The 17,439-nt window shown below is 42.8% G+C and overlaps 1 protein-coding gene across 1 annotated transcript in view; it reads left to right on the top strand.

Moving 5' to 3' along the window:
- The first annotated feature begins 3,576 nt into the window (after positions 1–3,576).
- Positions 3,577–17,439, top strand: part of USP13 (ubiquitin specific peptidase 13) — a 53,275-nt gene continuing 39,412 nt past the window's right edge. Inside the window, exons 1-2 of the mRNA XM_054206569.1 lie at positions 3,577–3,806; positions 14,837–14,962. Coding sequence (XP_054062544.1) covers positions 3,654–3,806; positions 14,837–14,962 — 279 coding nt within the window. The 5' untranslated portion in view covers positions 3,577–3,653. The remainder of the gene's footprint in view (positions 3,807–14,836; positions 14,963–17,439) is intronic.

The raw sequence follows: 17,439 nt of genomic DNA, 5'->3' as shown, positions 1-17,439 counted from the left end.
TCTGCTCTTTCAGTTTCTCCAGTCTCACCTCCTATACAGCCTGTGTCTGGAAAAGACTTCTTAAAGACTCTTTTAAAAAAATAAACAAACAAAAAAACCCCCAACAACAACAAAAAAAGATCCCCCAAAGATGACTGACAGAATTCTTTGCATCTTTCAGAACTGGACGCTTCTCTGTGTAAATCATCCAAAAGGTGGTCTTTCTAGAACATCTTTCTATGTTGCTCTGGTTATTTTTTTGATTGCTTTTTTTAATGGTTTGTTTTTACATGAGGTTTAAAAGCGTAACAGGTATTTTTGCTATGATATGTGTATGGTAATAGACCTAAAACAGAGCCACATACTGCCTTTGTGGCAGAAAGGATTTTCATTGATGAAAACGCAGTCAGGGTTCAGTCGTATGCTAATATTTCAGAAAACTCCTAGTGGGGGGTACCTACCATTGTCACATAACTTTCGTATTTTAAATATGTATCTAGCGACATGAATGAAGGAAGGATAGCCTCTAAAATTAATTTTAACAAGGCTTTGGCTTTATTACCTCAGCTATCTCCTGTGTTTCCAGAAGGCAGAATTAAGATGGAAGCGCTTACCTAGACCTGTGACTCTCTACACTGTCGGATGTAGGAGCAGAAAGTAAAGGAAAGGTTCTTAAACATTAAAAAGCATGTGGTGCGTATAATTTCACATTTTAGTAATTTTTGGGAGACTTTATAAGCCTAAGTCTTTCATATACTCTTGAAAATACCCCCACACTTCCTAGGCTAAAGTCTATGCTTCGTCATGTAAAGCTTGTCACGAGAAGGAAGAACCTAAGTGGACAAATATCAAACTAAGTATTTTCCTAGTAACTGCTGTATATCCAACATTTTTAGCAATATATTCAAGTTATTGATACTGTTGTTAGCTTTCTGCTTCCCGTAACAGGCTTAGTAAGATGAACAAGGGAAAAATAGGAACCTGCTTATTGAAGGTTGTTGCGGAAGGATTGCTAGCTGTCTGGATAGCAAGGATGATGTGGGAAAGTAACTGAAGATCAGCGAGATGATTTGTAAATACACTGAAATGACTCCCACCGGGGGTGCTGGGAACACATACACCACACTAATTGTTGTTCAGCCTTACGTGCTTGCTAGTGGAACATCTGCACTTAGATAATGTAAGTCTGCTATGGACTCAGGGACACCTCATGTGGCTGCTTGAGAATCCTGCCCTGTTGTTGAAGAAGATCAAAGCACAGTGGGAAAGCTATGCCTGCTTGAACCCTTGAAATACCAGCAAGAGCGGGGAGTCGGCGTGCTCCCGCTCTCTCACTCTCTTGCTAACAAGGTCTCTCTTGCTAATAAACACAGTGCCTGTGTCTCCTGCTCATGTGCCTCTGCCCGGGTGCTGCTTCAGAGACTCCCCAATCCATGAGGTATCAAGATTAAATTTGTTCTTTTCCTTTCATCCATGGTTTCGTGGTTGTTCATGCGTCCTGCCTGCATTGGCTCACACAGATGAAGCCAGGGAGAACAGTTTAGGCTGATGATAGTTAATGGGTTTTATGGATCATCTTATCACTGCTGGGTGAACAGATACCATCTTCTACTGTGCGATTACACAGCTTCTAGTACATAAAAACGTAAGTCGTACGCAAAATCTCAAGATGAAAATATCAAACTTTATACTCCCAATGGATTCAGCGTAGAGAGGCTGTGTAAGCGATTTTGGAGATGAAAAGGGTGAAGCTTTCTGGTAACGTTTAGGGTAACTGAAAGGCTTCCTTTCAAGGGTGAACTGGAATTAAAAAAAGCAAACTAAAAGTTTATATGAAAACTCCAGTGGAAATGTGCCACGCAACTGTTATTAACCAAGGAAAAATCAAGAAATAAATAAGGCAAGCTGCACCTGAGGACATCCGCACACATACCTGCCATGCATTTTCAGAGCTGTACAGCTATTTTTGTACCACTTTTGACAACGGCCTAGGGAAGATAGAGGGCGCTCCCTTCCTCTGGCAGGCTTTTGCCACTAGAGGGATGAGCTTCCTCGGGTTCTACCGGCCACGGTCCTCCTCCAGATTTAATGCCTCAAGAGAGTGATGGCAAGTGCTTCTTACAGTTTGTGACCCGAAACTACCTGTCCGTATTCAAAATTCCCAATTTTTTAAGGAAATAAGCCCTAGTCCTTTAGTAACCCCTGATCATCTTGTGGTTTCAAACTGTTAAAACACACAGATTTCCTTCTGTATGTTCAGCAACACTGAACAGACTATTTTAAGCAAAGACCACCTCGTTTGCTGTTTCTAGCATTGCCAAATATTAGAAAGACTCTGATTGATTCTGTATCAGTGCTTTGACTTGTCCTTTTTGTTTGAGTCAGTCTTTCAGGTTAGACAGCTCGTATGTCTTATTGTGGCTCTCATTGTTTGTAAAAGCTGAGTTAATCATAAGAGAATCCATTAAAAAAGCACAAAGTCTTCTCACGTAAAATAAATCTATCCGGTGAGCCTGTATTATTTTGTGGTTTTTATCCAGCGTCCAGCTGTCTTTGAGTAAGTCTAAAGCCACTCCATTGACATCATATTCTGCCCTCTATATTTCACGTTGTTCCCAACACTTGATTTTTTTTGCTAGAAAAATTGCTGAGAACAGACTGCCCTGGTCTGCTCATTCTCACAGCCTGTTTCTTCATAGCTGGATACAAACTCACTTTTCAGTTCTGTTGTTTTGTTTTGGTTTTTTTTTTTCCTTATTTTTCAACTCTGTTTGGATTCTACTAGAACCACCTTTTGAAACTTTAATTTATGAAGTAAAAGGTGGTTCTAACAAAGGTCCTATCACCTGCTTGGAAGCAATCGATGAATCCTTGGATATAATGTGGACTATGGGTGGAAGGCTATTAATCTACATTATACATCTTCATTTTAAATGGATTAGTCACTTCTTTAACCTTGCTGCTGTCAGGCATATGCAATAGTTATTAGATATTGCTTGAAAAAAAAAATATTATTTCAATATTTTTTCCCTACGAAGTTACTTCACTCTATGCCTCCTTCCCCTAACACTGTTCTTTCGAAGTGAAAAGCAAAGAGAAACACAGCAAACGCAAAAAAAAAAAAAAAAAAAAAAAAAGGTAATTTTAAGCAAAGGTACTGTCCCTCGAGCCGGCAAATGTGCGTTTGGCTGCCTCAAGCTCCCCACATCACCTCAGCCGGGGAATCCCGCTCCCTGTCCCTCCGCAGCGGCCCGTCCCGCTGCCCCGGCCCGGTTACTCGGGAGGGTGACCGGCTCCCTCAGCCCCCGCCGGGGCGGCCGCCTCACGCCGGCGGCCACCTAACGGCCACGCGCCGCGCGCGCCCGGGGCGGGAATCGCCTCAGGAGAGCGACCCCGCCAGCACCTCTCGAGGCCGGGGGAGGCCGCGCGGGGGCCGCCCGCCCCGCCCCTCCCTCCCGCCCTGGCTGGGACCCCCGAGTGCCGCCGGCGCAGCTGGTGCCGCTCCCGCTGCCATTGGATTAAAAATAGCATCTTCCCTCCTCCTCCGCTCCCCCTCCCCCGGGCCCCGCTCCCGCCGCCGCCGCGCCCTGCCCCGGGCCCGGCTGCCCTCCGCCTCCATTGCCCTCGCCTCGCCCGCTCGCCGTCGGCCGGCTGGAGGGAGGGAGGGAGGGAGCATGCAGCGGGCCGCGCTCTTCAGCGGCGGCGATGCGCAGATGGCCGCCGGCGACCTGGGCGAGCTGCTGGTCCCCTACATGCCCACGATCCGGGTGCCCAAATCAGGGGACCGGGTCTACAAGACGGAGTGCGCCTTCTCCTACGACTCGCCTGTGAGTGCAGCGAAGCCGCCCCCGGCTGCCTCCACTCCCCCTTCCCCGCCGCCCACCTGCGCCCTGCGGCAAACCCGCCCCTCCTGCCGCCCCTTCCCCGCAGCCCCCTCTCCCCGCGCCGCTGTCTCCCCCTCAGCCTTCCAAAATCTTCCCCCGTCCCTTCCTCGGCCAGCCCGCCCGCCTCCACCTGCCGTGGAGCCGGGTCTCCCCTCGCCCTCCCCGCCCGCGGCTGCTTCGCGGCAGCGGTGTTCCTGCGCTTGTTTATTTATTTTTTTTCCTCCTTCCGGCGGTCTGAAGTGGTTGCTTAGACGCGAGGGTTTTGCGGTTTTGGTGGGTAAAACTTCTCGGCCTGCGGGGAAACGGGCTGCGGCGGCCCGAGGGCTGCCCGCTCCCCCTGTTTTCCCTCACACGCTGAGGCAGCAGCGAGGGGCAGCCCCTGGCCTTCTCCTCTGCGCGCTTTGGATACCAGGTGCCAGTCGTTTTGCTTTCCTGCTGCCTCGGTGCTCAGTCTCCTTTTTAAAATCTTCAGCGAAAGCATCCAAGGTAAAGGCTGGACCTGAAAATCAGTGTGAAAGTCCTCCCGAAACACTTTCTCTCCCAGGGTTTCAGTTGTGTCACTGGACTTCAACCAACTTGCCGTGTTTCCCCACTAGCTCCTTGAGTTTGCTGTTAAATGAATGTTCGAGGTACAGTAAACTTTTTATGGTGTGATACCTGTCTTGCAGAACATCCACGAGCTCCACAGACTGCATGTGGCAGATTTGGGGCCTCACTGGTTTTTAACTTCGCTGACAATACTTGGAAGCCTTCTTAGATAGTTCAAGAAACAAGTGCTTAGAAATTATGCTTTTTAAACGGACCTGAAATTTTATTAAAAGTTGCTTCTCTACATGAAGCTGAGGTTTCCCAGAGGTGATTGAGCACTACATATTGTTGTTAAAGTCAATGGCAGCAATCAAAAGGAAGCTCAGGGTTTACATTACAGAATATTAAACGAAAGATAAGTTTCAGACAGATTTTTTAATCCTCCTCTCCCCCCCCCCCCCCCTTTGCTAATTCCTTTTAATGCAGAAAATCAAAATTGGTTTTAAAGGTGACTCAGCTGTCTGGTGTTCATCATGTCTTGTTGAACAGAGGTTATTTTTACCCGCACTCTTCAGATCTCAAGTGTCACCCAGCAGCCCTGACTGTACTGGGGGGCGGTCTGATTAAAACTGCCAAATCAGACTCTACTGCAGAGGCGCTAATTGCATTATATACTTAATAAGGGATTTTGGGGGGAAATCAATGCACCACAATCTTTCCTTCAAACTTCTGCTCGGCAGAGCACGTGATTGATGATTTTAGTTACACTTTCAGGCTTCTTCCACATTGTGGTTTACAAAATATTTCTGTTAACCAGTAAGAAAGGATATTAAAAACTGCTACAAATTAAAAAAAAAACAATCACCACCCCCACCAACAAGCCTCAGGTAAACACAGCAAATGCTGTGTTTAGTAGAACAGTTTGTTTCAACAACATATAAAATGTTTGAGCAAAACTTAACAGAAACTATATGTAAGAGTAGCAAAGGATTTGGAATCACCATGTGCATGTTTTTTTTCCCCAAGAAACGTTTCATCCTTTTGACTTTATTGGGAAGAAATTTCAGATTTTGGAAAATGTTGCCCTCCATTATTAAGGCTTTTTTTAAAAAAAACTGCATTATAGGCATTCACTGGGCAAAAGGCTGGAGCGAACCTATGCAGTACCAGTAAAAATAAGACTAGTCTCAGTGTGTATTGTTTTCCACAGCTTTTCAGCCCACACCACTCCTCAGCTTAGCTGGGCAAAGGACTTGTCTCAGATTTTAGTTTTTATTCCCATATAATCTAACAGATACTTGGATACTGTTTCTAGGATGACGACTCTAAAGGGTAGTGCTTTCTTGGGTAAAACACTGGCATTTACAAATTGAAAATAGCAAAGTTGTGTTTTTACAGTCTTTCATTCAGAAGGAAAGTGAAAGGGTAGAGGCGGGTTGTTGCCTTGGCTAAAGGGAGACGTTTCTCTCTGTGTGCTTTGTATTAGGTTGGGTTAGTGAGTTATTTTCTTAGGTTAGCTACGTATGACCTGAGCAAGCCTCTGCTATTGAGTCTGCCTCTTTTGAAAGAAGATGCACTGGTTGTTGTTTGGTTTGTTGTAATATTAAAGCAAATGATCGCTGTTAAAAAAGATGCTCTTGGTTTTATTATCCATGGTAAAATTCCAGATTACTTTTTTGACAGGGGAGGTGTAAGCTTATTTCTCAGTATTTTGTCATCTCTTCTCATTTTGCCATTTAAAATATGCTCCTTGTTACAGTTCTAACTTCAGCATGTCTCTGTTTGGAGCCAACTCAATGCAAGATGTTTTGTTCTGTCACTTTTCTTCAATACCAGGTCTTATTTCAGTAGTTTCTTTCATTAACGCTATAAGTTAATGGTTAACGCTATAAGGTCCCTCAAGTTTTACCCTTCTTTTTTTTTTTTTTTGCTTCTCCAAAGAGCTAAATTTCCTGAGTATTTGTCTGTATCTTTTAAAGCAACATACCCAGTCACACAGCAGCTCTATGCTAAAGTTTCTTTAGCTATACTAATTGTATATTATTACTTTTCCTGTAAGGAAGTGCTGTGATCTTTTAAATACACTAAAAACCATCAGGCCTGTGAGGATTAGGGTACAAAGTATTATTATTATAGAGAAAGATTCCGTCTTGGGCTGCCAAAGACAATGAGGTACTGGGTGTGAGTGGCTCTGTCTTTTACTTCCAATAGTGCAGACTTCAATTCAGTGTTCCAATTCACGTGGCTGCAAGACCTGGATTTTGCAGACCTGTTTCACACTCTGTCAGTTGCGTCTCTTGTCCGGATTTGAGCAGCGTAGTGTCACTGATGATCCATGTTCTCGTGGTTACAGGCAGCTTCACTGATTGTTCTCAAAATTGGTTGACTCACTGTTCCCCTTCCATGAGTTTTAAGTCTTACTTCCTTGGGTAAAGATGTGAGAACAATGGTGCCTTTGCACTACAAAGAGAGTCGTTACATGAGAGATTTCAGAAGTGCAAGTGTAGGAAAGGTACAAGTGGATATTCAGTGTATTTTTTTCCATGTGAATTAACCGCAGCATGATGATCTTGTCAGAAACGTGGTATTGTTAGAAAGGCCACTAAACAGGTGAGAAATTCATGTCTTCGATTTGGCCTATTTCTGACAGAACATACTAGGGTTAGTTTCCAGGAAATTCAGCAGAAACAGGAGGGAAATTTCTGAGCACTTAAGAGCCATAGTGACAGTTTTTACCTTGCTTGTCTCATAAGATTAGAAAATATGCCTTTCTATGACTTAATTTTTAATTACTTTTCTGTTTTTTTGGTGGCTTCTTGAAAAATTGCGTTTCCCTGATGAGGGCTCCTACTCCAGTTAGCCATTGATTCTTTATAAGAGAATTGGGAAGGGAAGGAAGGCTGCCTACAAAACACGAGTGTGTCCATGTGTTGAGTATCTCTCTCTCTACTGACTGGCACAGCAGCCATGGTGGCCTCTTGCTTCCCAGAGGTAACGGGCACAAACTTGAACATAGGAAGTTTCACCTAAACAGGAGGAGGAAGTGCTTTCCTGTGAGGGTGGCAGACCCTGGCACAGGCTGCCCAGAGAGGTGGTGGAGTCTCCGTCTCTGGAAACATTCCAAACCCGCCTGGACGCGTTCCTGTGCCACCTGCTCTGGCAGGGGGTTGGACTGGATGATCTCCAGAGGTCCTTTCCAACCCCTACCATTCTGTGATTCTCTATAATTTGACGGATGAAATCCAGTACTTCTGATATTTCAGATCTGACGCACAGTCCCTCCTGGTGACCGTTTTTTCCGTATCTGTGCCTCTGATGTAGGTTTCTTCTCTCCTATTTTGTCCACTTGTGACCTCACATCCTCTTTTGGTGGATGAACTTGACTTTGTGTTCAGTAGAACGCAGGAGGCAAAAAGGTTGTGTTTATATATCTTTTAATATAATCTTTTGTCCTCTTATTATTTATATAGAAGTATAGTACTCAGCTGGAAATTCAGCCTTTTAATGGGATCCTTGTCTCAAAGACCTCTGACCATTTTAGATAAGACTCATCTGAGGGAGAGGCAACTGCCGGAAAAGGGATGCAAACTGGGATTCTAAGAAAGGCTTACGTGCAGGCTCTGCGTGTTGTGGATGGATATGCTCTGCAGCCTTTCCCATGAAGGGCAGGGGTTACAACTACAGCAAAAGGCATGAGTCCGGCACGGCGACAGGACCATTCGAGTCCCATAGTCGAGTTCTGTAGATTGCAGGACTGTGTTTGTTTGAGCAGCTTAAAGCTTGGCTTCACTCTGCTGGAAAACCTTGCTGCTGACAACAGCGTCCTTTGTGAATCTTGCTGACTTCATTTTTGTGGCTCAGGGACTCAGTAGTGGTTATGTTAGGACAATTCCCGAAGGCTAAACTGTGCTGATGCTTGGCTGTTTATTAGACAGTATAGTGGAGGCTGAAATCCTTGAGAGTTTGGAGTGTGTAATGGATATCAGCAACTGTGCTACATAAAACTTTCTAGAAATAATTACCTCCTATCTGGCTGTTCCTTTGGTCGATATTCCTTGAAGAAAATTAGAAAGTCACTGGGCCCACTGTCTGGGAGAGGTAGGCTGGTGTCTTGTTTCTATTGATGGGACGGGAGCATCAGTGAGGAAAAAAACCAAGAGGACTGAATGCACCAAGGCAAATCAAATACTCCAGACGAAAGATTTTTGGCCAAGTTATTGAAGCAGTGAATTGCTTGGTGGTGGGTGATCACCCAAAAAATCAGAGCAGCGGTTTCCCTGCTGCATCACAGGGAGATACCAAAGCTGTCCCATGGGCAAGTGTTTTGCTGGCTGGGAGTGCACCAGGACACTAAGGTTAACTAAATGGTCTTCCAAAGTTGGAGAATGGTAAAATCCATTTGTGCATGACCAAACTTTAGTTATCCTGTTATCCAGAGTGATGGTGGACTGTAATATTTTGGGTAGCAGAGAGACTTTGTAAGGTACCTGGAGCTAAATACAGAGATGAAGATGAACAGGCAGCCCTGGAGTTCTGCTGAATTGCTGTGGAAACATTAGGTTTCCTGTAAACTCTTCTTCCCAGATCTTCTGTTCTGGAAGCACAGCACTGTCTTTGTGAGCAACAGAATTGTACATCTAGGGGTCTGCACAGAGCAAAAATCACCAGGCTCTCTCTAAATCTAAGCTGCCGTGGAAGCAGTACAGGTGGCACTGTTTAAGCTGCAGTACTGGGAAGTAAACCGCAATGGATCTGAGACATCTCTATCAGTGGCCCACGTAATCTGCACCTGGATAATCTGACCCCAAACAGTGTTGATTGATGGGTGGAAGTTCTGTATTCCTGGCTGCAGGTCAGATAACTCACAACCTAATGTTGCTTTTGCCATTGTATCTGCTCACTTATCATGAAGCCTTGATCCTGCCTGTGAATGTGACTTGTACAAGATACTGCTTCGGAGTTATGTATGCCCCGCTCAGGAGTCCGCCCATGCCTTGTGCACGTGAGTGAGCAGTCAGGCCACCTCTTGGAATGGTGGTTTGGTTTCATTTTAGTGACTGACTGTCCCACGCAGCTTTTTTCTTCCCCAGTAATGTTCTAAGTGCTGTACTGGATTGGCCTTGTCCCTGAGCCTGTCTAGAAGCTGCAATGAAGATACCAGACATCTTTGTGAAGCAATTGCTTAACAATCTGCTCATAGGGAAATATCCAGTGCCATCCTTACTAGTTGTCATTTAGCCCAGAACATGGAGGACTTTAAACCTTTCAAAACTGTAATATAGTTGCTGATATAACTTTATCTGGTTGTCCACATAACATCAGAACCCTAGAGTCCTGATACATTTTTAATTTCAGTGACATGTAGTTTCTGTACACTGTTCAGTATTTTGCATGTTGCTGTCACAAAGTGTGATAAAATAGTAAATAGTAACTTTGATCTCTCTTTCTGTCTTTCTTTTTAAGGGAGAGCAGGAGAAGGATTTTGTTGCGCTTGAAGCTAACAGTCCAGTTATTAGAAGCCCAGCACTTTATTTTCTGCTGCCAGGACATTTGTCCTTTCTTTCTCTGCCCAATCCAGCTCTTCTTTTCCCGTGTCTTTCACCAGTTCCAGTAGTACATGCCTCCTCTTTACTGTTTGTGTATATTCTCACGTCAATGCTTGTGTACGTCTGTGTCGTTCTGTTCCCTTTTCTGATTCTGTTGCTTCTCCTTCTTATCCTCTTTACTAGATGTCCAGTTTTGCCTTCTTATTATTCCTTTTCTGCTTTCCTTTTGTCACCATTGCTTTCTTGTCATCGTTGGGTGACAGAGGACAGTTGTCTAGAAGGCAGACTTATGCCATCGTTCATACCCCATGTTCCTTTTGAATGTGATTAGATATGTTCCTGGCCTTTGGTACACATTTTTTGGGTTGACTCCCACCCTCTCTTCTCTCCTCTCCCCTTAAGGAAGTTACCACATTTGTTGCAGTGGAAGCTTGAAAATGAATTTTTTGTTTTGCTGGAGTCATCTCTGTGTTCTGTTGTGTTCAGTTGGTTGCCTGTGATTTGCTTTGGTTTTTTTTTTTTCCTTGTTTCAATGTAGGTAGTTTTGGTGCATGACAGAGAGACAGGCTTTCTTTTTATTCCTCGTTGTAAATTACTATATGCTGTTGAGATAAATATTAAGTGCTGAAATGGCTGTTATTATTTTTAAGCCTGTCCCGAAATACAATACCTGTCATTTAGTTACACCATTGTGGGATTCGATGCAATATGTGTATGTTAGAGAATATTCTGTGGCAGAATGAGCAGAGGAGCCAGTGACCCTCTGACATAACCGGCACTTTTTACTTTATGTGTGATAGGATGAACAAACTTCTCATTCTTTATATTTGGGTGTGGGGGCTTGTGAATACTTGAGGTGCCATTTTATTCTCTTCTCTGATACCTGTATTAGCACATTTTACCGTTGTTCTAGTGGATCTAAAGCAAACACCTGTATAGTAGACACTGTGCCCAAGTCTGTAACTGTGTGCTGTGTTAGTAGATCACCACAGCAATTGTGTTTTTATAAAATCATTATTTTCTGAGCCACCTCAGGAGTTGAAATTGGTAAACCCTAGATTTCCCTCAGGGGTCTAAATGGTTCGGGGGTTTGGTAATGGGGTACAGGTCATTAGTTCAAATCCTGCTCAGGGTAGTAGTGTTTGAAAGCTATAACTGTCTGATGCCATGAGCGTGTGTAAAGTGCGGTGGTGAACTCTCTCTGGTTCCTTGTGGATTAGCATTTGTGTTTGCCAGACCTCTCATCTGCCAGCTTCCTTGCTCTGCTTTTCAGGCCTGAGTGGGAGTAACTGTAGCATTTTAGCTCTTTCACTGTGGATTCCCTGTCCCTTTCCTTCCTCATCTTACCTCTGCAAAACATGAATTATTGTCTAAATAAGTAAGATGAGCTACTTCATGTTTTAAAGTACTTCTCTCCCTGGTGCGGACTGTGCGTCTCCCTCTCTATCAATAAAGCACTTGGCATACTGTGACCATCTTAGCAGCAACAAACAGGAAGAAATACAGTGAATAGCAATCACTTTTCCTTCTGCTTAGAGGGCAAGAACACTGGCCTACTCTCGCGTGGCCTTCTGGGTAGCGACCAAGGCCTAAGCAAGTACAAACTTGTGCCCCAACAACGTCTTTAGACTGGAGCAATAAGGGAAGGCAATGTTAATATTTTATTTTATCATAAACTTCACACTACATGCCGAGGCAAGCGTGGAGGGGAAAAAAAAACAGCTAAAATTCCTGATTGTGTCTCCCAGGACAAGCTGTGTTTTTCTGGTGTAAAATAGTGTCTTCAGTACATTAGATATGTTGCCTTCCTCCAGAATAAACTTTCGCACATATCTAAAATGAATATTGATACAAAGATTTACATGGCACAGCCTATGTAAAACATCATTCTTCCCAGAACTGGTTGTGTGCTCAGTAAGGTTAAATTAACGAGCACAAATGCTGCTTAAATTGCAGTCAAGTGTCCTTTGAGCACCAAACAGGGGCCTAATCCTTTATACAACCTTCTGCAAAGGTGGCTTTTTCACAGGTGCGCCTGTTTTGCTGTGACCTTTTAGGCTTTTGAACAGCCTGTACACTTCTTTCCAAGTTGCGTGAGAGAATAGTCTGCCTGCGTTCTCCAGCAGAAATAACTGTTTTGTTAGTAACCACAACCAACTTACTCAGATTCTACATTTAGCTCATATACTGAAAGTGTCAGATTGTTGTCATAGGCTGCTTATCAGAAACGGTTCAGTGGTCTCTTGGACTCCTTCCCGAAAGAGAGAATGGTCTCCAAGAAAACAAATTTGTAAACAAAGTTCCTGAGACCCTAGAGTGACAAGACCAAATATTTTTATTTAGGTTGGGTGCCTGTAGGATCCTCTTGTAGAGGACACATCCACGACTTTCTCACAGAAGGAGATAATGCAAAAGTATTTGGAATATAGGATATAACAGCAGACAGCAAAGATATAATAGGCCTTAAAGCAGATAAATCTGTGAAAGAGTAGTGGAAATTAAAATAAATGTAATACATTTTAAATACAATTATATTTTATGCATTTTTTGAGTACCAGATTTGGAGTTTTCTTTTAACCACTTTATTACTTTTGAGCACAATTGCAGCTATCAAGTCTGTTCTCGAGGCTGTGTATATTTAAAATTCAAAGGAGCTGTGTTTTTTGTTGGTTTTTTTTTTTTTTAAATAGAATCTCAGTTAATTGTTATGTGGATCAGAAATGAGATGGCTAAATATTTTACTATTTACTCTGCAGAGATAATCATTGTGATATCTAGATGCTGAAAGAATGACTTCATGGTATATGTTAAGTGTGAATGGCAGATAGTCTAAACCCTTGTTTCAGATCGTGTATTTGAAGCTTGGAATGCTTAATGCAATTTTTTGTCCTTTAGAGGTAATTAAAGCAATGTCTGTATAGTTCATTACATGTTCATCTTTCAGCTAAATCTGGAAAGCTGAAGCTTGTATGTGTTGCTTCATGTTAAGAAAAGCAGAAGAGATGGGTATTTTTGAAAGTCTTGGGGTCTCTAGGACATCATTCTCTAGTCTCTCTTCATGTTCTGTTTCTCAGCTCGACGGCTCCGCTGGTCGCTGTGGAAGTACCAGTATTTAATTGGTGTTTGAGGCAGTTCTTCAGTTCTGGCTTTAGTTTTATTGATAAAAATGAACATGTTTGAAAGAGTAGCATATAGATATGGAAAAAGGCTGTAGGTAAGCTAGAAGCTGAGATTCCTTCCACTCCTACAGAAATACTCTGTGCCAGTCTTTGAAACCAGCTGGGGAGAATTGCCTGGGTTTAGAGTGGCACATTCAAGCCTGGTTTTGGGGCAGTGGTAGGAAGGGGGAGACTTGTCAAGCCCCAGCTGGTCTGTGCCAGGTATCAAATGAGCAACAACTGCTCAACACTATTAGCCCTTCAGCTTCCTTTTCTGGAAGAGAATAAGGTGTATCAACCTGGTGCTGGTTAGGAAAGTATCAGAGATCAGCTGTGGTCTCTGTCAGACTTGCCCTCTGCTACTTGTTATTAGGCCACGGGACAGGAGAGAGCCTAACTCGTGGCTGGCAGGGCAGGATGGCCAGCTTTGTGCTGGCTCTGGGAGGGGACCTGGCTGAGATCAGAGGTAGAATGGAGGTTCCTGCCTGGCAGAGCCCCAAAGAGAGGTGGGCCAGGCAGGAGAAAACTTCTTGGTTCACTGTATTGGATATGTTCCAGGTATTGCACTCTCAGATGGTATCCTTTCAAAGCAGTTGTTGCTGTAACAATTCTCAATACATGATTATGCTCATGTATGCACCTAATGTGACTTGTTTCTGGAGATAACGATTTTTATTTTTTATTTTTCTTTAAATTTCCTTCTAAGGTGCCTATGGATGAGTTTAATTCATGTTGTTCTTTGGGGAATTTAACATGAGATGTTCTGTACTATCCAATAGCACAAATGCATTCACAATAGCAGGAAGGTCATGGTGCTTCTGAAAGGCTCAATCTTTGTTATGCACCACCTATTCAAAACAATACATGCTAGAGAGGGCTTAAAAAATTGATCTAACATCAATGAACCAGATGACTGAAAGTCCTCCTGGCAGTCTGAATGATGGAGGAGAGATCTGGGAGTGGTGATAAAATGGAACAAGGCCCTCATAACAGCCAGTATCAACACCCAGCTTTTGGGAGAGCAAAAAGTGATGGAACTCCTGCCAGGATATGCTACTGAAATGCCAGCATTTGTGATCGGTACCAGGAATATATATATTTGTATTTATTTTGTAGCGCCCTTGTTTCCAAGCACTCTCACTGCATGAATAGAGAGAATCACTGGTAGATACTGAAGAATGTTCACAAAACACTTGCCAATTTTCTTGTTAGCCAGTTCTAAGAGCTGTAAGATCACTTGAGATCTGTTTTTCTTGGACAAGATTGTGATCAGTAGTAGAAGTTGTGGCTGAATCAGTCCCTGAACCATCAGCTCTGCTGCGCTTCTGATTTGGAATGCTGTTCTTGCCCAAAAAAATGGCCAAAAAAAGTTCGACTATTTCAAACAAATGTCTGTGTTTCATTATTTCTATGCTTTACAAATTTCTGCATGTACAAATCTCTGGGGATTGGGCACTCAAATGGAATTTTTCAAGACTGACTTCTAGACCTCCAATTTGGATGCTCACTAATCTGTAATTGTAAAGTAAGCCATTTCAATGAGTTTCTACAGGCTGTGATATGATGTGGAAGTTTCTTAGAGGACTGGTAATGTAAACAGCATAATGTGCTATGAAAGCCATGCTTTAAATGCCTGATAACAGAAAGGGTTTGCAATTCTTTGGTTTTTTTCTGCTTGCTGCATCTTTTCTGTCCTGATCAGTTCCTTCTGTGCTGTAACTATTTGTGTCATTCCTTTTAGGATTCAGAAGGAGGTCTCTATGTGTGCATGAACACATTTCTGGGATTTGGAAGGGAACACATTGAAAGGCATTACCGGAAAACAGGACAGTGTGTATATTTGCATCTGAAACGACGTGTGATAGAGGTGAGACTTGTGGCTTCCCAACTAACTACCTTGGCAGTTCTCGTGTCTCTTGTGCTCATTTCAGTAACATGTTTCAGTAACACATTTCAGACATAGACCAAACCTTGAATGACAGAAACGAACATGTTCAGATTTGGGGCTGGATATCAAATTCAGGTGCTTGGATCCCAACCAATCCTATAGCTTCAGTTCTGAGATGAATCAAAAGCCCTAAAGAGTCAGATCTTAAAGGCAGGTCATTGCCTGAGTTCCAGTGGTCTTTTTCATGACACGCCTCTGTGTATCACATGCATATTGTCTGCATATTATGTGCATGTGTTTTGTCTGGCATCTTTAAAGGGCTGTTAATGACTGCTGACCTGAGCTATATGGAAGGCACTGGGTTTGCTTGTTGCTCACTCTCCTGTAAGCTCTGTCTCTTTTGGCAAGGTAGAGGGCCTAAAATAGCTGCTTGGAGCGGGATAGAATACTTCACGTTTCTCATTCTACAGCAATGTTTCCCCTGGGTGATGAAGTTATGAGTTATGTGAAATGCCCTGACTACTTATTTTATTCTAGTAGATGACTGTTAATTTTCTTATCAGAATTATAGTGAGGTGGATTGTATGTCTCCCAAGTTGAGATTGTTAATGGTGTTTGTTATAGTTTAGAATTGTCTTTCCGTGTAAGGGTGATAGCAACATTTTCCTTCACACGGTAACTGAGTTTTTGGAGAGCCTAGTCTAGTTTTAGCAACAGTTCTTCTGAGTGAATTTAACACTCCTGAAAGATGATAGCTAGGACTAGAGATTGGCGGGCAGAAATCCTGTTGGCTTTCCTTGTATATAACTTTCTTCCAGCATGTGACCTGTGAATTTTCAATATTAAAGTAAACCGGGGCTAAAATGAGGCCTTGAAAATTCCTTTCCTGGATAAAGGTGAGGGTGAAGAACTCCAAACGGAAGAAACAAATATACTGGCTGTTGTTTAGTGTTGCGTACCCCTTCAATTGAACTACTTCAGTGGTTCCTGTTTTTCTTCCTGTGTATCATGATGTAGCAGAGGGGCCTGGCATCTATGTTTGAAGGTGGTGACACACTGGTGTGCTGGGTAATGTGGCAGGAAACAGTGTTTGACTATACAGTACAGGTGAAGATTGTGTCATCTAGCATGGCTCATAGATAGGATTCCTCATACGTTAGCTGTGGATTTTGTTTACCATGAGTGTTGGCTTCTTACGTGCTCTCCATGGTTTCCTTTGAGCAGTGTGAAACATCAGGCCTTCACTGGAACAGTTTTATGAAGTGTCTGGCACATGCTGCATTGTGGTTTTGTATTTTTAAGCCAAGCTTTTGATGGTGTGGGATACAGTAAAGCCAAAGGCATTGGATATGCTATCTTAAGATTCTTTTAGTAAGGCAGCTATTCTTGCCTGTGGTTCCCTTGGCATCATCCTTGCAGAATGCACTGCATTGCTGCAGAAATCCGTTTGCTTCCGATGGTATTTGGAATAAGTATCAGTTGTGTATCTTGTCACAATTCAATTAGAAAATATGGGTCAGATCTTTAGCCTAATGAAGAAAATAGATTTTTTTTTCCTTTTCACAGAACTTCACCCTTCAGAATTTTTAAACCAGCCACGATGACTCATACACAACTGCCTGGCTAGTATTCAGCCCCAGGAAGAGCTTTAGCTTGGTCTATAGTGGTACCTCAGCCCTGGTGAAAACACTGGGCAGAGAAGCATGAAATGTCCTACAGTGATGGGTTCCTGGATATTATTATAATCCTTGGAGTATGTGCAATTTATTCATAATGTATTTGCAACTGGTTGTCTTGTATCTCTCTGCTGCTTTTTAAAAATAGATTTGTATTCTTGGCTACTTCCTTTCCACTTGTTAAATTCCAGTAGTATTAAGATAAAAAATGTTGTGCTTGTTATTTTCACTTCATTGAGGAATTTTATTTTATTTTTTTTTTTTTTTTAAATGCTGAAGTTGCAACCCTGAGTTTCCCTTGGGCTCATATGTATGGATAATAGGTTGTGTTCTTAAGTGCAGCCAAAGAGTGTTAGTTGGTATCTGCTCTTTCTAAGAATGGAAAACTTTCCTATGATGTATAAGACCTCACTGATGATTCAAGCAGTCTGCTTTGGCCAAAGCTTTATTTACATGGTGAAGGGAACCACCCAAAATATGCGACCCTTTCACTTACCAAGGAGCAGAGGCAAACATGAACTTTCCCCAGGCTGACGGGTTCTTGGCTGGTTTCTCTCCACCTGCTGTATCCCAATATTATTATTAAAAAAAAAAGGTGCCTAACAACTTGCCAGTTACACTAACATTATACACTGCATAATGCATCACGTTGGCATTATAGCCACAGAGACTTATTTGATTTAATTTGATTTGATTTAGTGGTGCCTGTTAATAAACAGCTTAAGAAGCAAGTGCATTGACTTTTACATTTCCTCACCTACTGGTGTTTTCTCTAATATT

This window comes from Rissa tridactyla, chromosome 6, assembly GCF_028500815.1.
Source record: "Rissa tridactyla isolate bRisTri1 chromosome 6, bRisTri1.patW.cur.20221130, whole genome shotgun sequence".
NCBI classification, from domain to species: domain Eukaryota; kingdom Metazoa; phylum Chordata; class Aves; order Charadriiformes; family Laridae; genus Rissa; species Rissa tridactyla.
Note: the sequence above shows the minus strand (reverse complement) of the source record. Positions and strands in the feature narration are given on the sequence as shown.